We start from the raw sequence: 26,088 nt of genomic DNA, 5'->3' as shown, positions 1-26,088 counted from the left end.
ATTTTAAGTATAATAGCATGATCGAAGTACTTCCTGTCCTTAATAAGTTAGTAATAGGTTAAACACACGCTCAATTTAATGGCTCTTTTCTGAGTCAAAATAACAAGATAGTTAATGGTACAATTCAGGCTCACTGTAACAGTTTGTTTTATTTTACTAAATAAATAACTCATTGTATTACTTGAAATAAAAGTCTTCAATAAACTTGTGCAGCAATTAATAGGAGATACAATTAATGTGTATTTGGGAATGGTGAAAGTGAGCAGGAGGTGAAAGAATCGTTTTTTCTTAAAGTAAGTTATTCTAACTTTGATCTAAATTTAGGTAATGCACACGCCCTGTGGTAACTTTTCAAGTTGCAATGTTTTTGATGTTAAAATTGCTCTGAAGCAGTATTTCTGGTAGAGTTTTAAATGAGAGTGGAGAGAGGGTGAGATGAGGGACTGGATTTCATTAAGAAAAATATACTTACTGTACGTGTGTGTGTGTGCGTGCTTGTGTACACTGCTTCTTCATACACGTAAAATAACAGATCTGTGCTGATTATACTCTGGGCTTTATGTTTTCTAGGTGAGACAATTTTAAGTAGAAAAATGTTTCTCCTAAATAACAGTATTAAACCGCAAGTGATTCAAGGACTTAAAAAAAAAAACACCCTTCTCTTTTGTCAGTTTCTTGTCTGAAGTTAGTGCAATTGTATATATAAATATAGAAATGCCAAACCATAGTCCCCTCCCCTGACCCTTGAAGCTCCTAGGGCCTCAGGCCTGGGATAGAAATAATTCTGTTTACAGAGAGAGGGCCTGGCCATGCTAGACGCTAAGCTAAGGTAGACCTCATGAGTCACCACCTTGCCGTCTAGCGTGTGTCAAGAGACCTGAGTGACGCTATCTGGGCCTGCCACTCTGGACTGCCACTAGCTCTGTATATTCTAATCTAGCAAACCTCAAAAGATGAACACAGAGTTGTCATTACGGTTTTATACTTCACTTTATCCAAGACGCTGCTGTTAACTCTCTGCCGAGACCCCGGTTATCCCCATCTAACGATTTTACAGCATTACGGAATAGCTGCTATATAGAACCTCGCGCTAACATCTAAGTTTAAGGATTTTTCAAGATGTTTATATAATTTGGTTCTGTTTTCCTTGTGAAGGGCACGGAGGCTTGAAAAACTCTATCTGTCCTTTAGGAATGGTAGCAGCTGTCAAGACGTCAAAGGGAAAGAAGTAAGGACGCTGAGTGCTCAGAAGCGCGATGGAGCCCTGCTAGAAGAGCACGTGCGGCGACCGCTGCGACCCCGGCCCTGGCTCAGGGTAAGCCACTGCCGACTCAGCAGCGGTCCGAGGCGCAGCAAGGGCGTGCACCCTTCCCCTCCCCTTCCACCTCTAGTCCCTGAAGACAGTGACACATAAAATATCCACTTGCAAAACAAATTTCAGAGAGAAATCTGTGAGCCATTTTAAGTAGGAAAGCCTCGTAGCTTCTTCACTTCCAACCAGTCATGACTCAGGAACGCATCTGAAGTGCAGGGCATGTCCAGGGATTAGAGGGAGAGTGGTGGCCCAGGGCAGGAGTCTTGGGTCATTAACCCCAGTCAGTCACTGATGCCCCAGGAGACACCTCATGCCGAGTCATTGTGGCTGTAATAACCCATGTTTTTTTAAGATGGGTTTTTAAAAAAAAAAAAAATAAAGAAAAATATCAAATGGTTTACTTTTTCCCCATGATGCCATTATCTCCTCAGAGTATTATCAAGAATGATTTGCCTGGGGAAGGCTGTGGAGATGTAGGTCAAAGGATACAAATTTGGTTAGGAAGAATAAGTTCGAGAGATCTATAGTACAACGTGGGGGCTACAGTTAATAACATAATGTATAGCACACTTGAAAATTGTTCAGAGAACAGATGTTAAGCCTTCACATCACAAAGAATGGTATGTGAGGTAATGCGTATGTTAAGCTCACTTTAGCCATTCCACGATGTATGCAAATTTCAAAACAAAATGTTGTACACCATAAATACATACAATTTTTTTTTTTTTTGGGGACACAGTCTGACTCTGTTGCCCAAGCTAGAGTGCGGTGGCGTCATCATAGCTCACAGCAACCTCAAACTCCTGGGCTCAAGCAATCCTTCTGCCTCAGCCTCCCGAGCAGCTGGGACTACAAGCACGTGCCACCATGCCTGGCTAATTTTTTTTTTTTTTAATATATATATATTTTTAGTTGTCCGGCTAATTTCTTTCTCTTTTTGGTAGAGACAGGGGTCTCACTCTTGCTCAGGCTGGTTTCGAACTCCTGAGCTCGAGCGATCCACCCGCCTCGGCCTCCCAGAAAGCTAGGATTACAGGCGTGAGCCACCGCGCCCGGCCAATACATACAATTTTTGTCAATTAAAAAAAGAATGATTTTTGAACATAACTTTGGGTGTCATGGATTTTTTTCAGGGAATTAATTTTTCAGAGAACAACAGATAACATAACCTATTATTGTAGCTTTGAATTTTCATCCGATGGCTCAGACGTACTAACATCGACTCAACTTTTACCTCTCCTTTCCACTATCCATTTCCCTTTAAATTTCTTTTATACTAAGGGTTCTAAGACATTCTTCTGCATTAATCAGAAGTTTTGGTTGAGAATAAAAAGGTAGAACGAGCTTCAATAGATCCAAAAACCAGTTAAACTTTGATCTTAATAAGAGAGAAAGGTAAATAAGAAATAATTCAATTAAATCTGTTCTGACAAAGCCCAGTTACAAGGAAGTGATTATTTCCAATTTAGGCATCTCTGTAGCAGGGGTCAGTGAATTACCTACCGCCAGCCTGTGGGCTAAACCTGTCCACCACCTGTTTTTGTAGGAGCTAAGAACAGATTTACTTTTTCTTAATTGTCAAGTAAAATTAAAAGAAAAATATTCTGACATATAAGAATTATATAAAATTCAAATTTCAGTATCTGTAAGTAAAGTTTTCTTGGAGCACAGCCCCACTCCCTGGTTACACGGTGTCTACGGCTGCTTTTGCGCTATAACAGCACAGTGGAAGAGCCTGCAAAGCCCGAAATACTTACCATTTGGCCCTTATAAAAATCTCTGCTCACCCACATTCTATAACAATGTCACTCTTTGCTAGGGAGAGTATTTTGAAAACACACAGCTTCAGTGAAAATTTCAAGGTAAGAACAACAAAGGAGAAGCCTTATTTTTATCAAAACGCCCCTGTGGAGAAAATCCCTGATGAATACAGATTAGTATACCTGCGAGAAGACATTACAAACTTACCTGGTCACTGGGCTCAAAGCTCATCTCCTCCTTCTCAGTTTTCATAGCTATTAACTTTGTGTTACTGGCAGGGTCTGTCTTACTGTCCAGTCGCTCAAGTTTAGGGGTTATTTCTGGTAAACCAATATCTTTAGTATCATCTTTATCTAGCAAATAGCGAAGTAGTGCATTCTCTTTCTTCTTGGGGCTCACTGGCTCTTGTTTAATAGTCACTTCTGACCCAGGAGCTGTGCTGCTGGACTCCTGGCTCAGGTCTTTGCCTGTGGCTTCTGCTGTCAACTTGGCCAAGTCCACAGGGGAACTGCTGTCTTGCAAGAGTCTGTGCAAAATTTTATGCTTCTCCTTGAGCGAGGTTCCATGTGTTGACCCAGAACCAGGCAAGCCGCCTGTGGAGTCCTTGTTTGTGTCCGATAAAGAGCTGGCTAAGGGTGAGGGCTCCATCTGGTCGGACTTGGTGGTCAGCAGCTGCAGGAGTTTGGTCTGCCCTTTGCTGTCGTGCAGCCTACTGCTCTGGGCCTCGGCTCTCTCACTGCTTACGGCTGGAGGCAGGCTGGGGTCATTTGTGTCCTTTTGCTCTCCAGGATGGCAGCTGCTCTCTGCTTGTCCAGTTGTACCTTCCGATGGCTCCCCATAAAGTCCAAAACAGTCTTTCGAGTCCAAGCTTCCCATCTTGCTGAGTGGGGGAGGATTCATATTAACCGGGGAGTTTTGCAAATTGCCCATTTTTAGGTCCGGTGAAGCCAACGATGACCCTAATGAGACCCCGTGCCCCTCACTGAGGGCCTGAAGTGCATTGAGGGAACTGTTGGTATAACTATGGCTATTTCCTGTGCTGCTGCAAACTCCCACGGGGGAATGCAAGCTTCCTGCAGGGGAAAACTGACTGGGTGGGATGCGAGGGCTGCCAGCCACTCCTGGACTCATGCGATGCCGTGGCGAAAGCATGGAGTTGGGCTGTCCTGGATTCATGCCAGGGCTGCTTTGTGAGGGGCTGTTCATTTTGAGTGCATAGTTACTACCCTGAGGAGTGGTTGCTTGCATGCCTGACACATGGTTCATTCCCCCAGAACCACCAAACCTGCCCATGGGCATGCCCATTTGTTCCTTTGGGCCATTTACGGGAAAATTTATATTGCTACTGAGGGTCATGTCCTGACCTGGGTTCCCACTGCACAGGACCTGATGGGCAGGGCTGCTAGAGCTAATTGGATTCAATGGCTTCCCCAACGCTTGTCCAGTCAGATCCGGATTCATCACACACACATTCTGCTCTCTGTGTAATGAGGAAAGAAAGAAATATATGATAAAAGGAAAATATTTAGCAAGTTGTTATTAATTTTTAAAAACAAGATGGCCACCTTTCTTTACAAGAACAGACTACATTTAAAAGATAGATAATACTTTGATGAAACCATCTGCAATTAAGGACAAGACTGAACATGTACCGTTTTGGACCAAGAGGGATGTTATTCAGGCAACTCATTAAGATGTCTGTGGTTTTACAGAGGAGATGTGTTTAAATTTGACTACTACCATACTGAAATAGCAGTTACTAGATAAGACATTAGCAAGATTGCAGTTACATAATGTATCTTTCTCATAAGTAACTGAGAGCATGTACTGTCTTAAATAAATGACCCAAACAAATAGAGCTGACTACAATTCTTTGCCAGAGATTACAATTCCTATTAACAGACACGTCTGTAAGCCTGGAGAACTCTGAGATGTTCTACTTGGCTCAAGATGAACAACAAATTTAGGGGGGAAAAAACTTACCCCTAACTGTTAGAGAAACTGCCAGTTCTACAGCCAGCCAGTAGAGTTACTAAAACTGTTTGAGATTAGATCACCTTGTCTAACAGATTCCCACTCACCCCCCTGCCCTAAGAGTGCACGTCAGAGCCAGCAACATGGGAGGGAACCTCAGTTTGTGATCTTACTCCCCCGCTCCCGGGCAACTCCAGTCCATCTCCTTACTGATGACTACAAGAAGGTTTTCTGCGTGAGATGATTTCCTAAGCCCTGTGAGCTTTAATTTACAGCCTTGGCAGTCACTTGCAAGTTACCAAATGTGTTCACAAATCCAAATAAAACAGGCTTCCCAAATTGTCAAGCAGCAGCTTTCAGTTAGGTGGATGAAATTTGCCACATCTGTAATCACTTTCAAATTGTTTCAGTTTGAGGTCAGATTTATTAACAGTTGGCAAACAGGGCTGCCTGATTTTTTTTTTTTATTCCGAAATAAGAAAGTGAATAATTGAGAAATATAATAAAATGGGAATCTTTAACCAGAGCAACTTTATATAATTTCTGATAGTACTTGATAAAATTTTATATAGCATATACATAAATACTTATATAATTTGAAATTTGATCATTTTTCTAAATGTGTGCTCTAAAACAATATGGTTTATGACACTTATTTTAATATCAACATTCAATTTATTTCCCTTTTTTATGAAAATATTTATTACCTTGCAATTTAAAGTCCATGTCAATAAGTTAATTTAAATTTGAGGGAAAAAATCTAAAATATTCTAAGTACATACATCTGCAAGTTTTAGATTTAAACATACAGGAACAGAAATCATACTACTGGCACCAATACTCCTGTCCATGTGCACATGTCACTACTGGGCACTAATCACTTTCCCTTCTTCAATGTAAGGGCAACGTAAGGGCAGTCCCGTCCAAGCAAAGTTAGTGCTAGCCTTGTATTCTTCCTGCTGGAACTTAAAATTCACTAGTGTTAAGGCTAAGATTCAAAGTGTAGTCCTACATTGCCAGTATAGTCGTCCTATGGTATCTGTCCTGGAGGTTTGATTCCAGCACCACCCTGTCCTCTGCCTCACCCCCACCCTCTGCAGATGTCAAAATCCACAGATGCTCAAGTCCCTAATATAAAATGGCGCAGCATTTGCATACAACCCATGCAAATCCTTCCATATACTTTAAATCTGTGGTCCCCAATCCTCAGGCTGTGGCCCAGTACCAGCCTGTGGTCTGTTAGGAACTGAGCTGTACATCACTGCCTAAGCTCCACCTGCCCCCACCCCCAGCGCCTCCCCCAAGTGCGTGGAAAAATTGTCTTCCTTGAAACCATGAAACTTAGGAACCGGGCCACACAGCAGGAGGTGAGCGGTGGGTGAGCAAGTGGAGCTTCATCTGCATTTACAGCCACTCCCCAGTGCCGGAATCACCGCCTGAGCTGCTGTCCCCCACCCGCCATTTGTGGAAAAACTGTCTTCCATGAAACCCCAGTCCCTGGTGCCAAAAAGGTTGGGGGCTGCTGCTTTAAATCATTTCTAGATTACGTATAATACCTAACACAATGTAAAAGCTATGTAAATAGTTACTATACTGTATTTTAAAGTTTGTATTATTTTGTATTGTCTTTTCCCCAAATATTTTCTATCTGCAGTTGGTTGAATCCTTGGATGCGGAATACATGGATACAGAAGGCTGACTGCATTATGAGTTGTCTTTTAGCCACCATTTAATAATAGTTTAATTTTATATTACTGGGATTGATGGAAAAAAATGTCCAACAAACCTGAAAAGCTCCAGGATGGTTTGTTACTTTTGCTACATTTCTTCTTAATTTGGAAAGGCAAAATGGTTTCTTAGAACCAGGCTTACCTGTGAAGCATATGTAAAGATATTACAAGCTGAGGTTCATTAGTAGTCTGAGAACGGATGAGTTTGCTCTTCGTTTGCGCAGCAACGAGAGTGCCATCAGACAAGGAAAAACGATAGATTTGACTGAATGCCAATCCTTGTCTCAGTACTGCAGGCAAGGAAGGAAACAGAATGCACGTTTAGAGAAAAATAAAATCGAGGCGGGGAGGACAAGACATAATAACAGTAATAAACTTCAGTAAATGTCACAGTTTCATATTTTCTTTCCAGTATAATAAAGAATTATAAGTAATACTTCATGATATAAAACCATCATTAATTTTTTTTTTTTTTTGGAGACAGGGTCTTGCTTTGTTGCCTGGACGTGAGAGCAGTGGCGTGATCACAGCTCATTCCAGCCTTCAACTCCTGGCCTCAAGCGATCCTCCCGTGTCTGTCTTCCAAAGTGCTGGGATTACAGGCGTGAGCCACTGCGCCCAGTTAAAACATTATAAATTTTTAAAAGCACATTTATTTTTCACTCAAAATACCAATAACCTCAATATGTAGTTTTTCTTATAAAAAAGAGTAAGAGCTTAGAACCTAAAATTGTGTTCTTTTTTAAGCCTTCAGTATCATGGCAAAACATCATAAACTGTTTATCAGCTCAAAACAAGCTATTCAATGGTTTGTTTAAAACGTTAGAAAACATCACACATAAACATATCTCTAAAGTGTACAATGTGATTTTAATTTCCCTTTAAATTAATACAAACATTAAAATAAATTTGTAACATTAAATATGTTCTCTGAATATTCATCTTGAAGTTACGTACTGTTCAATCCATCATCTCACACTACTTTTCTCCAACTCTGTTTCTGTTATTATTTCTGTGGTTAGGACAACAGGAAGTAAAAGATAAACACTGGGAAGAATATTTTCAGAGAAAAAAAAACTAAACAAAACTGAAACAATGAAAGTGCAAATCTTAGTGACATGTATTGGTTTATTTTAACTTTTAGATAAAGGGTTAGGTGCTTCTATTTTGAAGACAATAACGAAATACAACACAAATCAACTAGGTTAATATAATTTCTCTTAAAATAATTTTGAGATTTATCTTTTAAAACAATCATATAACTGTCTAATACTGCATATTAAAAAGAACATTTCAAGTCAGGGAAAAAAAACCCCTATGTAACTTAGTTTCCTCTTAAATCATTTTAAGACTATCCTGTTTTACCACATAAGCCTCAGCACAAATTCTGTGGGTTGAATAGCTAGCACCAAAGTGACATACACATTCACCTTGCCTCAAAATTGCCACAAGTGAGAGAGAGGCTGACATACAATGTGAATTCTGATTTCTTGGCAAAATTTCACTTTGAACAATTTGTTTCATGACTCCCCTCCACAGTTTTAGTTAGATACAGTATTTAAGTGTATCTTGCTTTGCACAGTATGTTCCTAAAAGGTAACATAAATACAATTTTTATAACAAGAGTCATATCTCCAATGGAATTTTATCTGACCTTGGCTGTGGTCCCTAAAGATTTTCATTTCCATTTAGTCTACATCCAACATCTCTGCTAAGTAGGTATGTGTAAGCATGCAGCTGAACGTATTTAGGAAGTTCGCTGTTTAAACAAAGCTTTGCAGTAGATTCCTATTCAATGTAAATGATTATCCCTATTTCAAATGTTTGAATGTCTATATGGGGTTTCCTTTTAGTGGGTCCGATCTGTTTAAATCTAGCTCAGTATCTGGGGCTATCTGTGTAAACCCTTTTATAAGGAATCAGAATGCCATAGAATTCAACGTAGGACATTGCTACTCAGTATTCAAGGGCACTGAATATGTTTTGCTCACAGAGATTTCTTAGTTTGTGTTAGTACTCATTCTTTTTATTTTAAACCAGACCTACTGAAATGGTAGGTTAAATATTGATTTCTGTCAAATGTAGCATCTTTATCTTCTCTTATTCTTTTCCAGCTTAAAGAAAAATGCACAAAGACCCAAGTGATTGGATTGTGTGCTTATTTCTAAGAAATAGAGATAAATAAGATGAAAAGGATGAAAAAAAGAGAAAAAAATAAGAGCGGGAGAGACAGGTCATTTATTATGATTTCTACTTTTTCAAAAGTGATCTAAAAAGCATAAAGTTTAAACACACGAATACTACTGGTAAAATGCCAACGTCATTCATGCACATTAAATAGATGGTGACAAACTTAAAACTCCATTTTCAATAATTAGTTACAAAGTTTTCTGGAAAGATGCAAACAATTGTCCAACCTGAATTATGAGGTGCACCGCACTGCCAGGCGTCCTCCTGTGCAGCAGGGTCCACGCTGACGGCGCACATGGAACCCTGACCAACTGCACTGCCAGGGCACAGAGAGAAGAAGGAAGTGTCTCCCTGCCCCACTTAGCACTAATTCAAGGGAAAGCGTTTTTTCTTTGTTCTCGCCTCTTTAACAGAACACCAAAATGCGCCTGAGAAATGATATTGTAGAAAGACCTTTGAAGAAGTACAGCAGAGTGACCTCCAGGACAGGTTCGGACCGACGTCCTATGCTGACACTGAACGCTAGCATGGCAGTCATCTCACCTGCCGCAGCCTTCACACCTGCGGGGTGAGTGATGTGATGTCTACAGCACCGGCTTGTGGTGAGGGTCAGTGGGACGATGCAGACAAGGCAGGATGACACACAGAGACCAGGTGCTCAGTAAGGGCCGCTGTTATCACTGAAAGATAACTGTGGAGTCCGGGCTCTAGTTCCAGCTGTCCTATTAGTGAAGTCTGTGACCTGAGACATGTTACTTCACCTTTGGGCCCTCTGGAAACACCTGGACAGTGTTTGTTGGTCATCACCTTGAAGGAGGCTGGGGATCCCACTGTGACTTGTACCAGGGATTCATTAGCTCTAGAAAATTCCATTTATTCTTATTTTCAAATTTCTTTTATGATTCAGATAACATTTCTCTTTTCTTTCTTTCTTTTGTTAGAGAGCGTCTTGCTCTCTGTCACCCAAGCTGGCATGCAGTGGTGCAATCACAGCTTTCTATAATCTCGAATACCTGGGCTCAAGCAATACTCCTGCCTCAGCCTTCCAAGTAGCTAGAACTACAGGCATGCAATGTGACACCCAGCTAATCTTTCTATTTTTTGTAGAGACAGGGTCTTATTATGTTGCCCAGGCTGATCTTGAGCTCCTGGCCTCAAGTGATCCTCCTACCTTTGTCCTCTGAAGTGCTGGGATTACAGGTGTGAGCCACTGTACCCAGCAGATTCAGATGACGTTTCTTTAGATTAGATGGTACCTTGTAATATTGTCATGCATCTGATCTGACCTCTTTCCTTCTCCTTTGTCTGTCTTTGTGACATTATCGTCTCCTGTTTTATTTCCTTCATCACATTCTGCTGTCCTACAGGTCTCCTTGTTAAATTTTCCTTCAGATGGCAACATCTGGGCCAGATGACACAAGTACATAGGAACACTAAGAGTCACCAGATCCAAGTCTTCCAAGGTGAACTTCAGGAATCACTGTTGGAGAGAATGCTTCCATAGGAGGCAATAATTTAAGTAAAATCAACCTCAAGAAAAATATCATTTAGACACACTTACCTTCATGATGATGCCTCTTGGCGTAGGACACAGATTCCCCTTCATGCTGTGCATGGAACTTCTGAATGCACCTTCTCACCAGATCCTCCCAGCCTGGTTTCATGGCTGCTCTCATGGTGCTAGTGTCCAAAGAAGTGATCTTGCCTATTAAATAAGAGTAGGCATTATACCTACATATTGCTCTATTCTTTATGGAAATCGTTACATTTTAAAAGGATACAAATTTATTTAAAAGAGGTAACACAAGGACATGGACCAAGAGGGTATCCAGTGAGAATCACCGTCTCGCTCTGTTCCTCCAGCTCCTCGCTCGGCACCCCCACCCCAGCAGCAGTCGCTATTCCCAGCTTCATTATAGACTCCTAAATATAGAGCTGGCATTTCCAAATACCTAAGTATCCTAAAACGATTTCTTTCATCTTCTTTGGGAAGGCAATTTACCTTGGAGATCCTGGCGAGTAGTAAAACTTTCTGATGAGGGAAGAACTGGTCTTTCCTTCATGGGAACTCTTCTTGCCACACAAATCAAGCAGGACTGCAAATCTTAAAGCACATACATTTATGTTTATCATATTGGGCTTTTCTTAGTGATTCAGACAAATTCAAATGTGTTTATGACAGCACAATCTTGTAAATCAGTAAGGGAGAGAGTGACATGACACTGTGTACTTCGGGTTCTCGCTGGCGTTATTCTCGCAGCGACAGTGGGAGGTGGGGGGAGGGAGGGTGCACCAGGTAGGGCAGGCTGGGGAGCAGAGGACGAACTGCTGGAGCCCCACCACACGCGTGACAAAAGCATACCCACTATACCAGACTGAGTTAACAATCCGACACCATCTCCCCAGTGATGGAAAGAATGGAATGCTTTCTTATAAATGGCTGATAGCTTAATTCATAATAAAGTACAAAAATGATGAAAACTAAAATCTAATTAATTAGTTTGCTTCTTGAGTTTGAGGTTCACCATGACATAGGAAAACTAGATATACCTTCTACCAAACTAAGTAAATACTGCCTCAGTGGCAATATGCAGTTTAAAACAAAGAACATAAATCGGTCTAGACACAGATTCAGAGAACAAATCCCACGATACCTAGAAAATGCAACGTTTGCCAGAACAGCTGCATTACAGTTTAGAATCTTGGCTGCGGCTAGCTTCTCACACAGCCAATCCTAACCACTTTTCCTCACCTCACTTCAACTGCCTTATGCATCAGTGTTCACTTCTGGAGAACAGGGAAATGTTTGATTTATCTTTGCAACACGCAGAACACATTGCATAGCCTTTTCCATGTAAAAAGTGCTGGACAAAAGGTTGTTAAAAAAATTAAGTAGCCTCAGCTGAGCATGGTGGCACACACCTGTAATCCCAGCTACTTGGGCGGTAAGGCAGGAGGACTGCTTGAGCCCAGGAGTTCAAGGCTGCAGTGAGCTATGATCATGCCACTGCACCCCATCTTGGGCAACAAAGCAAGACCCTGGCTTGAAAAGAAAAAGTAGTTTCTTCATATCTCCTTGTCATTGATTTATGATTGTTCACCTTTAAATCTGAGAAAGAATTTCTTGAAATATATCTAGCAATAGCTGGTATCACAAAATTAAAATGGAATCATCATCCTCAACAAAATAACAGCTAAATTTTTGGGTGCTTACTATATGAGATAAACATCTTTCTAGCTGCTTTATAGGATATCAACCCATTTAATCCTCTTAACAACTCCATGAGGCAGGCACTAGCATTATTTCCATTTAACAGAGAAGAAAACCAAAGCAAAGATTAAGTAACTTGCCCAACATCATGCAAAACCTTGGCAAAGTCGGGATTCGAACCCGAGTACACCATGGCTCAGAAACACTGCTCTTATGCCATATTGTGTTAATACACAGAATCTGATTGTAGATGCACAATGTTTAAATAAGAAGCACAAAATGATAAATTAGCTCAGCTATACCTTTTTTATATTGCCTTGGGATATTATTATAGATGGATGAATTAGCAGCACTTACTCTGTTGTATAAAATAGAATAAAATCATTTGATATTCCATACCTAAGCAAAAAGATTAATTTTGAAATGCAATGTATCATCTGTAATACCTCTAATACTTTCTTTCCCAGTAAAATTTAAACTTAAAAATATTTATATATTTTAAATAAAAAGCATTAAATGCCAACCATAGTTCAGGCATATTTGTTTAAATCTTACTACATTCTGATATTGGTATTGGTGACCTCACTTATAAATAAACTGATGCTCAGAGAGGTCAAAGAACTTGCCCAAAGTCAGAGAGCTGGCAAGTGGCTGAATTAGGAGTTGGCCTGTCTGATTACATAGCCTGGGATGTTTCCATTCACTAATGGTCAGCTCTTTTCCTCCTGTTACACGTGCAGAACGCACTCTTCGACACTGCCCCATACTACAGAGAGTGATGCTCAGCTGTGTGGAACAGGATGTGGAAAGCACAAGAGGTGGACACAACAACAACATCTCTTTACGGGGAACAGCCTAAGGAGTATCTAGTCTGAAACCCCCTCTATTCTCCATTCCCATCTCTACCCTCTCTTTAGTACCCTTTTGTTACACACATTCTGGACCCAGAATCCATGGATAAGCTAGACGGATTCCATTAATCCTTGAAAGTATATTAAAAATATTTTCTGTACCTGTGTACATTTTTCCCTGGCAGTGGCACATAGCTTGCATAAGGAGCCTGGGATCCCAAAAAGGTTTAACCACTAACAGAGCCACTGTAGTACGGCAGTCACCAGCCACATATGGCTATTTAAATGTAAATTTAATAAAATAAAAATTCAGTTCCCCAGTTGCCACTACTGACATTTCAAGTGCTCAACAGCCACATGTGGCTAGTGGCTGTCACAACAGACACTGAAGATATGTCACTTCCATCACTGCAAAAAATTATCTTGGACAGTGCTGCTCTCGAGACTTAAAACTTGGATTTATCACAAAAATAGTAAAAACTAAAAAGAAAAAAAGATACTGCCTCTAAATTTTTGTGTGACCACCGGTTTTAGATTATTAAGTGTAAAAGAAATAGCCAAAGAATATGCATAAAATAACCTAGAGATTTTGTCCTACCTTCTCCTTCTTCTTTGATGGACTTTGGTTGAGAGACAGCAAAGCACTGCATAGTTTCGTATTTCTGATGTGCTTCCTGGTTATCATGCCCTTCCTCTTCTGAATCAGGTAAAGGTTTTACCAGCATCCGACAATTGAAGGTATGACTATTCCGCCTAGGAGGTTCGCCGGACCAAGAGCCCCCATTCACTGAGCAAGACAAAAGCCATCGAATGTTACTGAGAAACTAACATCAGATGCCCTACTGCTGAATTGTCAAAATAACGTAGGAAAAACATGGTTATTTACTTTTATGAAGTGCTTTTATACTTTTCTAAATACTTTCATAATCTAGAGGGGAAAAAGTCTTTGACTCATGTTTTACCAACTTAGGAAAATTCCTGGAATTTTCAAAATATTTTCTACACTTTATACTCTTTACCCTGATTCCTTCCCTTCAAGTTCAGGCGTTGATTATTTATTACTAGAATATTATAGTTCTCTACTTTTGAGTCTTTCTAACTTTGATTTCTTGCAAATTTAGTTCAATCTACTTGCATTTCAAGTTTTAGATGTGTCACCCTGCTCAAAACACTGTCAACGGCACCAAATGTAGCATGCATTAAATTCTTTCAAAGGATTTTGATATGACATAGTCAGGAATATGAAGGCCATTCGAACTAATAAATAACAATATCTCACTACCTCCCTCTGTCTCATCCATCTAACCAGATCTTTCACATTCCCCAGCACAAGCCTCTCCACATTCCACCATACCCAGTCCACATGGATTATCTCTGCTTCTGCTGCTTCCCTACTGAAATGTTAGCTGCCTCAATTTCTCCCTCCAAAGGTACTCATGCTGTAAGGATGAGATCCTCTACAATCAATATTTAACCTCTAGGCACCCCACACTGCATACTCTGACAGATCTTCCTTTTCCAATATTTTACAGACATTTTAGTGTATAATCTGTAACTTGGCTGTTCCTGAATTACTCTCTTGTAGTCTTTTTAAATGGTTTCATGTGTATTTCTTCAATAGTCTGAAAAATCTTTAAAGATGTGATGTGTTAATGTCATTTATTTCTTTTCAAGTGAACAATTCTACTTCACACATCTATTAATATTTAGTATTAAAACTAAAAAATACATATACAAATTCAAGAAAGAGATAATGAAAGGGAAGAAAGACATCAATTATTTTTGAAATGTTTTGGACAACACAATGAAGGCAATAAAAGAATTAGAGAATTAAAGGGTGTTTATGGATTTCCAAGTCAATGTCCTCATTCAACAGATGAAAAAACTGATGCCCAAAGAAACTTTCAACTACTGGAACAGCTAGAATCAGAATCAATCCTAATTCTCATTTTGGCATTCTTTTCTTTACCATTCCCTATGTTTTATCTAAAAATGTTACGGTGAGTAGGACAATGAAACGGGATCAAAAAAGGATAAATCATAAGAAAAGCAAATACGCTCTCCAAAGTCACCAGTTAGAAAGCATTTAGAAGGACATGTAGGCCTATGGTGACCCCAATGCTAAACCCACGGCCACTGGGTTGTAGAGAAAAAGGAAACAAACCCTAGAAAGAAAAATCAGTATCAAGTTAACTATAAGAAATTATTTTAAAAATACAGAAGAACTACAGGTAGCTTATTATGGCTTTGCAGACATTTGGAAAGTCTCTTTCACCATAAGCATTTTATTTTATTTTATTCTTTCTTTTTTCTGTGAGGGTGTTTTTGGATACCATAAACATTTTTTGCAAAACAGAGACTTCATAGAGTAATCAAGAGAGAAAAAAAGTTCTTACTAACTCAGGTTAATAAGTAAGTTGAAAGTAAAATAAAAGGATACAATATAAAGTAAGGCAAGGAGCTCTTTAGAAAAGTGGATGGATTAATTATAGTGAATTAATAAGTATAGGTCCTTTGAGGAAGTCATAAAATTTCTGAAGAGATCTGAACATATTAGTTACCTGAAATAAAAAAACCCCATTTTCTTATTCATTTACTGGAGAATATAATAAAGGAGTCCTACACTAAGTATTCATACATTTTGTGTTACTGTTGCAGTTGCTTTGAGTAAAGAGTTATCATAGAAAGGAAAAGCAGGCCATAATGGAATTTGAAAAGGACCGTTTCCTACTTACTGTGTTAACAATAAGATCAGCTAATATAAACAGTTCTAAGATAAAGAATAGAAATACTTGCCAACCAGGATTGACCTTATTCTGCACTTCTTTCAATCTGTGAAGATGTTCTTATCGTCAGTTTAAGTGAGAATATTAAAAAAAGAACCACTTATTAAGTGTGAACAGCAATGCTCTAGAGCAGCAACTAAGGTGGGCCCACGCTGAGTCAGCGACTTTAGAATGTGGCCCTTAATCATCACCTCCACGTTTGGGCGGCACCTCCAGCCTAAGACGCAGTCAGGAGTTGGAGCTCGGGGAGGAGGCTGAGGAGGCGGCACCTGAGGAGCCGCGGAGCCACCGTTCAGCGCGAGACACTGTCGGTCCAGGGCTGCCAGGCTGGTAGCATTTGAACCTCTCTATACACCACTTGTTCCCTAACATCTTATTTTTAGAATGTTGTGTACACACACGTAACACTCTTTTCACCTGACTCAAAATAAGTTGAATCTCAAATTTCTCTTGGACCTTCGGCTTTTTAGATGGTCACAGAGAAAATGGACGAAACTGAGGTGGCTGGCATTGGATAGGCTCAGGCAATTTGTTACCTTCTTGGAAAACAATAAAAACAAACTCCAGGAAATTAGTTGCCATAAATACTTTCCATCTGAATCACTTTTGTGTACTTTCAATACAGGATCAAAATAATCGTTCATTCAACATCAATATCTGAAGATGCCCTTTTCCCCATGACTTCTAAGCTTAAATACTTAAGACAATAATCTCTAAAAAACCACCCAGGCACTCTTACCCACTTCAGTGAAGACAGTGTGTGCGTGTGCGTGTGCGTGTGTGGTTGGGGGTAGAGAGAGGACACCCAGCAGACAACCATTTACCTATAGACTTTGGCAGCAGGTTTTTGACAAATTCTGTGTGGTCCCCAACATGCAAGATGCTGTATACACTTTTGTTCATCAGCTCTTCTTGGTTATACCTCAGATACTGTGTCACATTCTCTGACACAAACACGACGTTGCCTTCCATGTTCACCACAAAGAAGAACCCATCAAGGGCCTAAAGGAAAAGGTGCAAACTGTGTTAGAAAGGGTGGGACACAAAATCATATGCCATTTTTAAGAAGGGAATGATCCCATTTAGAGAAACACACACTTCATACACAGAAAAGAGCTTTTTCTTGCCCCTCTCAAGGTTTTCAGAAACAATGAACACATTTTCTCTTGGTGAAATAGAAATTATTTCAACTTACTTAAGTAGGAGAGAGTCTAGATTAGGGTTTCCTATCATAAACCAAACAAGAAATATGTCAATTTATGAGGAAATAATTTTTGCCAAGTAAAAGTGTACAGGCATTTATCTGTATTTCTAAATGAGACTGATGTATCCTACAGGGCCAAGAACTACTATGTTCTATGTACCCAATACATGGTAATTTCGTTTTACAGTTTTTTATGTTATACAACGGGAGGAAGGCATTACTGGTAATTTCTCTCAGTTTAGGGATAAATGTCAGGGGAAAAAAACCCCAAATTTTACTACCTTTAATGAAAAGAATCACAGATGATCTCACACCTCTAAAGAAACATCAATCCTTTGTTGTTTGGTGTATGTGGGAAAGGGTCTAGAAGTGTCTCTGATACGGCAAACTCATCTTCATGACTTCAGCACTGTCCTGTCCAGAGAAGGCACGAATTGTGCCCTTCTATGCTACTTGTTCTCCAGATTAAGCTGCAGGTTCCTAAATTACCTAAACAACAGCAGCACGCTTCCTGCAATGGGTTCATAGCCTCACTCTTTGTTGTCACCCCATTCTAGATTAGGGAAGGCTATGAAGAATCCGGGATCATTTCAGGAAGTAAGGAATAATAGCTATCGAGCATGTTCACTGTACCTTACGGACATGTGTCATTTTAATATTGACACGTTCCAAACGGAAGGAATGTTTTATCTTTCCCAATTTATAGGGGAGGAAATTGAGGTTCAAAGAAGTTAAGTTTGTCCATGTCAGTGGCAGAGTTGGAATTTGACTCCAGGTGGTCCTGACTCCAAAGCTCATGCTTCCAATGACCATGAAGCAGCGTGCCCCACTCTGCCATTCACCTCTCATCCATTTTCCCAATATATTCACTGGGGCGATAAAAATTCACTGGGGGTTCAGTGAATTTCTCCTAGTTAGATTACCCCCCTTTCTCCTTTGTTATCCTTGCTTGTCAGAGCTGTTTTCTGATTCAGGTGAGTGATCAGGACTGAAAAGGCTTTATATTGATCAATCATATCTAGGACCAGGGCCACCTGGTCTAGCCAGTTCATGCCACTCAGTTTCTTCACCACGTGGTGTGTTTATTACTATTTTTAATGCCAATGTCACATGTACACACCCATATTACAGTGGGTATAGATGGAGACTAAAGTGTTTACTTCTTCCTCAGTTTGTTTTTTCCTTATGTTATTATTTAACAAACTCCTATCTTGTGAGCTATCTTTGAATATATTTCATCTTTAATTCTATTTTCATCTCAAAACTAAGTGCTCTCTCAAATTAGAACTGACCATAAGGCACCAATGAATAACTCTCTTTCTCTTTCTTTTTTTTAGTATGACACCACTTGGTTTTAAGGTTTTCTTAAATATTCTTTCAGGTTTTCTCAATGGTATAAACCACATGCGGGGCAGAGCAAGACTGTATGTAAACAGCCTTCCATAATCGGTTGGCACTAACCTTTGAGAACCATATGCAAGTACGTGCGCCTGCCAGGGGGAAAACGAAGTTAGTCGGTTGGTTAGTTCTGTACCAAGTGTCCCTTTTAAACTCACTGCTTTGGATACACATCTGACAGGGATTTTCAGAAATATATTACCTACAGGTTTTTTGCAAGTGCATGCTACTTTGTGTCATAGTAGAAAGACTGATTTGTGGCATAATAAAACTGAAAGATGAAATTGTTTCATCCCATACACTGTATTTTTTTAAAGCTCACTATGGTATGCTCTGATGAAAAAAAGCTGACATTTGGTTTTGTTGCCTAGCAACCACTATGCTATGATGTAAGCACGAATGTGCATCTATGCCTAGGAACAGCTCCATGAGAACATGTTTTCTCTGTTTAAATGATTACATGTAAACGGAGATAATGACTTAAATTCAAACCATAAGTTACTAGATTCAAGAATTACCTCTCGAACATATTCAGAACTAAAGTCCTGCTACATAGGTACTTGAATCAATGTACTGAATTCTCAGAAGACTATTTTCGAATGGCAAAAATGTTGGTTGGGTTTCATGAGATCAGGTCCACTGACATCTAGCAATCTGATTTCTACAATTAATGACTTTGCTTTCAAAGGGCTTGAGTCAAAGCCTCATGGTTACTTTAAGCATTTCTTTTTAGAAGCCTCAAGTCTTCCCAGGAGTTTCTACTCTAATTTTTCCACCCAGATATAATGAATAAACACAGATATATGGAAAACTTCCCAGTTGTAATAATTTAGATTACCATAATTTTCAAATCAACTTTCTGCTTGTAATTCAAAATTCTTTCCAAAGGAAGTTATCCACTTTATTTCATCTGTTCTAAATAGTCCACCTAGCTTAAGTTTTTATTATCTGCTTCTAAGAACCAACTGGGAAGTAGCACTCCCTGGCCTTCCACTGCCTTGTTGACTATGGAAGAACAGGTTAAGTGTGTTTTTGCTTTTCCCCTGGAACTTGTTGAATGTTTTCAAGCCAGTGATTCAAGAGGAGATAAGCAAGGCCTAACACTGGGTCATTTAAAACCTTTGGCCAGTAGGTCCAGCCCCAGGGAACAAATTTTGTCATTTCTTTTTTTTTTTTTATTTCAGCATATTATGGGGGCACAGATGATTAGGTTACGTATGATGCCCTTGCCCTCCCTCCCTCCCCAAATTTTGTCATTTCTAAATAAAAAGACTGGATCAGATGATCTTTAAATCTTTTCTGTGTCCCTCCCCTCCCCCCCCACACCCATCCAATTATATGGTAGATTTTTAGAAAATTAGATTTTCTAAAAATAAATATCACTTTATGCATCAATTGAAAAAAAGAGGTGAAAAGATCGAATGACTATTGGTTTCCTTTGTTTTAAAAACCCTAATTTCTTGTATATGCATGACTGTTGCAGCAGGCTGACGCTGCAATGACTACACTGCAAAGTTTCTGGCCATGCAGTATTTTCAAACTCATCATATCGTCAGCACAGCAAATTATCCTGAGAACTGACATAATTTATGTCTCAGGGTTCCTCTAACATTCACTGACATTTTTTGTCTCATCTTACCATAGCCTACATCTTGAATTTTAATTTTGGAACTGGTATGGCAAAGCACTTGGTATTTAGTACTAGTCAATAAAATAGGAAAACTGGACTTTACACATTCTAGACAGTAGCTGGTCATAAAGTTTCCTCAAGTTAATAAAGAACCAGCAGTTATAAGACCGACCATTACACTTCATGCTTATCTTAAAAGGTCCTTTTGCCTATTTCAGTTTTCTTCATTATGAGATAAATAAGTTTGTTTGAAATAACATAAATAAAAAGCAAAAACCTCCTCTTTGGTCCTCAAGTTTAAACCTGTATATGTAGGCACATGTACACGGCATATATAAAATGTAACAATTTTGAGAACATTTCAAACTAAAATATATTAGAGAACTTAACAAGACTTATGAATATGGTTCTCCAAAATGAATGCTCAGCTGGCAATTAAAACCTGTCAATGTATACTATAATCCAGTTAATTTAATTCTGGAACATATATATGCTGGCAGCAGGAGCCAGAACATAGACAGATACATATATACGTATTAGTAAGTTCAAGAGGTCCATGGTAGTAGTGTGGATTCTCCTTAAATTACATTCACCTGAAATTAAATGTAACAGTGTGAAGATCAACAGCATTTTAAAATACAGAACCAAAATAAGGGTGTGCTACCTCAAGCATCATAGGCCCCAGCGCATCCTTGTCGATGACACCCTGCCCTGTAGATGATACGTCTGACTTCTGCACTTCATCTATGTTGGCAGCTGCTGCTTTCTCTGCAACAAACGTAAGTGTGAATTAAATGGCAGTGCTATTTCAAGGACAGAGTGACATAGAAATATTTTTATTGCAACGATTTTTAAAAATCTCTAGTGGGATCAGATGTGGCTATAAAAGAGTTAGAGTTGATCCCCATTGCCCCTAAACGGGAGAAACCGCTGGAAGCAGGAGGCAGAACATTAACTTTTCACCTTCAGAACCTGTGGCTCGGATCCCCTTTCAGACTGCTGAGAAAATGAGTTTAGAGGTTTCATGCTAGTCCCCGATAGGCATTTTTTCTAGATTATGAAACTATTATATACTATGGCACAATTAGTTTCTACTCAAGAGATTCCCTAAACTAGGATAAAGGAGAGTCTTGTTTAGAATTCAGTAGCACAATCGGAGATATATTTGCACACATTTGAAGGAGAAATAACAAGGAGTCTTAAAGCCTGCTACGGCTGTTCCCAGGTGACACTCTGCAGTGTCTGCCTTGACTCCTTTATTGTCCCACTTCTGCTCACATTCACATTGAAAGTGGCTAGAAAGATGTGGCCCCAGACTTGTTCAAGGCACTTAACTATTTACAACAGAGGAAAGAGGCACCCAGAGATGTCAATGGCTTGTCCTCTGACGTAGGACAGAGGTGCACAATATGTGCTCCTGGACTGAAACAGGAAAGGCAGCTTTCAGGCCCACGAAGACAGGAAGGCCTGGGAAGACATTCCATCACGGAATGAGACTGTTTTGTGAAAAAGCTCACAGAAGAAAAAGATGCATATTTATCAATATATGTGTAAACTAGTTATTTCATATGACCCCCCGTCCCCATTTTCCTAGAATCTTTTTCATTGCCAAATAGATGCAAAATAAATGTACACTGGGGCATACTTTTTTTTGGGTGGGGGGAGAGTTCACTCTGTAAGACGGTAGATTTCTCTTCAGGTTCTGTTCATGTTTCTACCCACCAATACAGGAATAGGATTCATATCGTCACCTGTCGCTTCATCTAAATTTTCAGAGGAGCTTTTGGTACAGGAGCTAAACTAAAATTTCCTGGAGTACCGCCATCCACACCACTCTCTGGTGGAGCCTCCCTGGATGTTTTCAGGGCTCGTGTACCTCTCTTAACAGTCCTGTGTTACGGAGGCCACAGCATGCCTCAGACTTAAGGATCCCCAAGTTTCATTAATGCTAAATGTCCAAACCCATGTAATAGACACTGTGGATTGATGTGGTCCTATTGCATTCTTATTATTTGTTGTCTTTAGTGTTGTCGCAGTCCCTGTCTAGGAGCAATGCGCTGACATCCCAGAGACTGGGGGATTTGCAGCCTTTCCTCTGCCTGACTATTCACAGGGATAACACTCTCCCATCAGTAACATCTTTAAGGAGCAGCAGTGATTCTCAAAATGGAATGGTGTACATGAGAAGATGACCTCCCAAGGGGGGCTCTATCAGAATGTGTAGTGAGAATATATACACAGATTGAAACGGCCTCTTCTTTGTGTGAGATTCTGATACATTTTCCCAGGACATCGCCGTTCTCCTCTCTCCTGTGTTGTGATCGCAGTCTGTGAAATAGTGTGCTGTCCCCACCAGAAGGCAGGTTTCACAAAGCAGGGACTGTGTCTGGATCCTCAATGGCTAGCACTGTCCCTATTTTAGACCAGGTTGTCACTAAATATTTGGCGGCCTACTGACATACTACACCCACCACTAGCACTTATTCCCAGAAGTGCAGGAGCAAGTGAAGTCGAGCGTGGGTGGAAAGAGGAACCGATTTTCCCCTTTAGCCTCACTGGATCTCAGAGTGCAGGGAGAGCAACAGAGTGGGTAGGCAGGGACAAGAAATACGGGAAAGGGGTCTCCTGAGGATAACCGGTCTTAACTAACAAATCATCTTATCTTGCTAGAGTCTGTGAGTTTCAAGGCATCTCATATTCTCTCAGGGCCCCAAGTTATATACTTCCACTGTCACAAATGGTTATTTTATTCTTTTTAAAGGATGAACTTAACTTACATTATGCTAGGGGAGAGTGAGACATGAAGTAGCAGCTGCTAATCACAAAGGCAACTCTGTACCTATTCCCGATAGCTAGAAAACATCAGGCTCTTTGGCATATGAGATTCTGATACCACAATAGTAGAATTATTGCTTCCTGGGGTATCTATCCTAATGTTGCATTTTTAGGCAAACGAAATACAAAATAATATCTGTGATAGTAATCCATTTCCAAGTCTTTTAAAGACAATCACTAGACCTCATGAGATGCTATTTTGAAGATATGAACATCTTTCTGAAGATCTAAATTCATCCATTAATATTTTACGAAATTTATAAATCTTACACTTAGATAACTCAATCAGGCAAATTCCTAAACACTGGAAAGTCCTCATGCCCGGGTAGTCTAAATTCTAGCAATGTGCTCAGGCAAAGAATTTCGGGCTTTTATCAGACGATATGTAGAATCAGGATCAAATCTGCACAGTATTTTATTTTTAGGAATTTGTAGATCAGATATTTAAACTAAGAGATGATTTAGATCTGGCAAAACATGTATTTTGGGCACTACTGGGAAGTCTGGATAAAAATAATTATCACCCTAAAAATTATTTATAATAATGAAATCTGCTGTTTTGTTCTTTATGATATTCAACTAATAAATATTCAAAGGGAGAAAAACAGCAGCTAACACCAGTAACAGAGAATGCGTGGCCCATGTGAGCCCACATGAGGAAATGGAACAGTGACATGGGGTCGGTTCATCAGCCTACGTCTGTGCGTCTGTGGCTGGAGCTGTGTGTGCAGTAGGAATGATCCTCATCAGTTGAGAGCTTGCACTTCAGCCAGGAGGGCAAAACTATCACAATCAAACCAAATGAAAGCACAGGGCTAAACTCCCAAGAACTAACTTTAAGTTCAAAAACGAGATGACAATGGCTAGACATCACTGAAAACATTTCATACCCACTATAACTGATTTGGATTCTATAGGATGCGCGAGTGGATAGCAACAAGGAAGCAGGTGGGAATGGATGTGTGGCATCGGGCCACTAGGAAATCTCAGCCTGGCCTTGAAAAGCAATGTTAAGGAATATTGGCAACAGGTTTATCTAAGCTGAAGCTCTAGCAATCTCTGACTGAAAAATGAAAACAACTGTCACAAGATAAATTTGAAATTATATTAGTGGAGCACGTGATTTGGAAGAAAACCCCAAATGAGTCTACAGATAAACTGCAAGAGAACTTTGAAAAAAAAATCTCGCATAATTCACACAAATGCTATTTATATATATTAAGAGAATGGGAAATTTTCATTTCTTATAAAATAAATGAGACAAAAGAATTCAGGGTTTTCTACTCCTGTCCTCACAAGAATGTTTGAAATGTATGTATTTCCTAGCTAATTCATCATCTATATTCTTCAATTACGTATTGAACTTGTGCTTTGACCATTTCTCAATATTAAAAAGAAAAAAATTAATAATACGAAATGATAGAAAACACCTACATATATGGCTTTGCCAATGTTATTGGAATCTAAATTAAACTGGGCCTAAGTTTATGTTATTTGGGTACTTTTCATGAAGTAATTACCATCTCTCTTTAATGTTCAGCTGAGCCCTGAAATTAAATAGGAGGAGGAAGAGGAATGGAGGGAGGAGGAAGAAGAATAGGACTCCTCTGATAAATACTATTAAGTTAACCGGACATATACTGGTATTTGGACAGAGCATTTCAGTAGTGAGTACGCTATTTTTATGTACCAGATACAAATACGCTTAAATATTTAGATATTTATACTTCTGTTATAAGTATAGCATTACTATACTAAAAAACACTATTTAATATTTTTAAGTAAGGCATTCTCTCAGCGGTCACAAACCATATTTACTTTTCTATATTTTGCATCCGTTAACCGTAAAAATATATTTTGTTACAAAAATATCCTTCAGTAAACTCAACGAGTAGAAAGCTCATCCCAGAGTCTCCTATGATCAAAACCTTATGAAACCTCATTATTACAGATGGAACTCTTAAATCCAAGAAGTAGGTGATGAAATTTAATTTTCAGAGCCTAGGAAAAGATATCTCCCCTATGCCTTGACTTCATCACTTCTTCCTCCTGTACTTTAACCACTAAAGTTATTCTTTTTAGATAAAGAACATGGCCTGAGAGAGTAACAATGAAAATAATAATTCTATCTTTTTCTTCTTTACTCCCCAAAAGATTTTAAAAATCATGAAATAGCTATAATCTTTTTAATAGCGCAGTTTTACAAATGCAAAACTCTGATTGGAGAGACGGTGCAAGGATGCCTCTATAATCTCTTTCTGACTCTTCTTTTCCTCCTGGGTGGCTGCTGGAGAGCAATTCCTCCCGGTCCCCTTCTCCATTTGCCTGCACTCCAGAAATCCAATACCAATTAATTAGATTTCCAGTTTCAAAGCGAAGAACAAAACCTTATCTCTTCAGGGACCATGTTAAGATGAGTCATACCACAAACTGGGGGAAAATCATTAATATTACATTCCATATGTTTTTTTTCCCTTAAATAATTACTATTCATGTTTTCTCTTAGAACAAAAGAAAAGGTGAGTAGGGAAGCACTTGATCTCCATAAATATAACTGATTTAAAAATACAAGGGGAAAACATTTTTTGAAGCAGATGGATTAAATCGCTCTTTATCACTGGCATGTACAGGAATAAATTTATTTATTTATTTTTTTAGAGACAGGGTTTCAGTCTCTCACCCAGGCTGGAGTGTAGTGGTGCAGTCATAGCTCACTTCAGCCTCAAAATTTTGGGATTCAAGTGATCCTCCTGCCTCAACCTCCCAACTAGCTGGAACTAGAGGTGTGTGCCACCACACCCGGCTCCAGGAATACATTTGAAAGTATAATTCCAGTTTTCTGGGTGAGAACGGCAACAAATCAGAAACTGATCGTAGCAAAAAAATCAATTTATCTTAATAAAAAGTACAATTTGAGGCCGGGTGCGGTGGCTCACGCCTGTAATCCTAGCACTGTGGGAGGCCGAGGCGGGCGGATTGTTTGCGCTCAGGAGTTCAAGATCAGCCTGAGCAAGAGCGAGACCCCGTCTCTACCAAAAGTAGAAAGAAATTAATTGGACAGCTAAAAATATATGGAAAAAATTAGCCAGGCCTGGTGGCGCATGCCTGTAGTCCCAGCTATTCGGGAGGCTGAGGCAGAGGATTGCTTGAGCCCAGGAGTTTGAGGTTGCTGTGAGCTAGGCTGATGCCACAGCACTCTAGCC

The 26,088-nt window shown here is 39.5% G+C and overlaps 1 protein-coding gene across 3 annotated transcripts in view; it reads right to left on the bottom strand.

Annotated features, from left to right (window-relative positions):
- The window catches only part of NCOA2 (nuclear receptor coactivator 2), a 179,049-nt gene that overhangs the window by 39,687 nt on the left and 113,274 nt on the right, over positions 1 to 26,088 (bottom strand). For all 3 annotated transcript variants that reach the window (XM_012663179.1, XM_012663180.1, XM_012663181.1), the window contains exons 4-10: positions 20,715 to 20,818; positions 16,643 to 16,820; positions 13,631 to 13,819; positions 10,973 to 11,074; positions 10,532 to 10,675; positions 6,923 to 7,070; positions 3,284 to 4,556 (exon numbers count right to left, since the gene is read on the bottom strand). In XM_012663179.1, coding sequence (XP_012518633.1) covers positions 3,284 to 4,556; positions 6,923 to 7,070; positions 10,532 to 10,675; positions 10,973 to 11,074; positions 13,631 to 13,819; positions 16,643 to 16,820; positions 20,715 to 20,818 — 2,138 coding nt within the window. The remainder of the gene's footprint in view (positions 1 to 3,283; positions 4,557 to 6,922; positions 7,071 to 10,531; positions 10,676 to 10,972; positions 11,075 to 13,630; positions 13,820 to 16,642; positions 16,821 to 20,714; positions 20,819 to 26,088) is intronic.

This window comes from Propithecus coquereli, unplaced genomic scaffold (genome assembly GCF_000956105.1).
Source record: "Propithecus coquereli isolate 6110/MARCELLA unplaced genomic scaffold, Pcoq_1.0 Scaffold8, whole genome shotgun sequence".
In the NCBI taxonomy this organism is placed as follows: domain Eukaryota; kingdom Metazoa; phylum Chordata; class Mammalia; order Primates; family Indriidae; genus Propithecus; species Propithecus coquereli.
The sequence above is the reverse complement of the archived record's forward strand: the minus strand, read 5'-3'. Positions and strand labels throughout refer to the sequence as shown.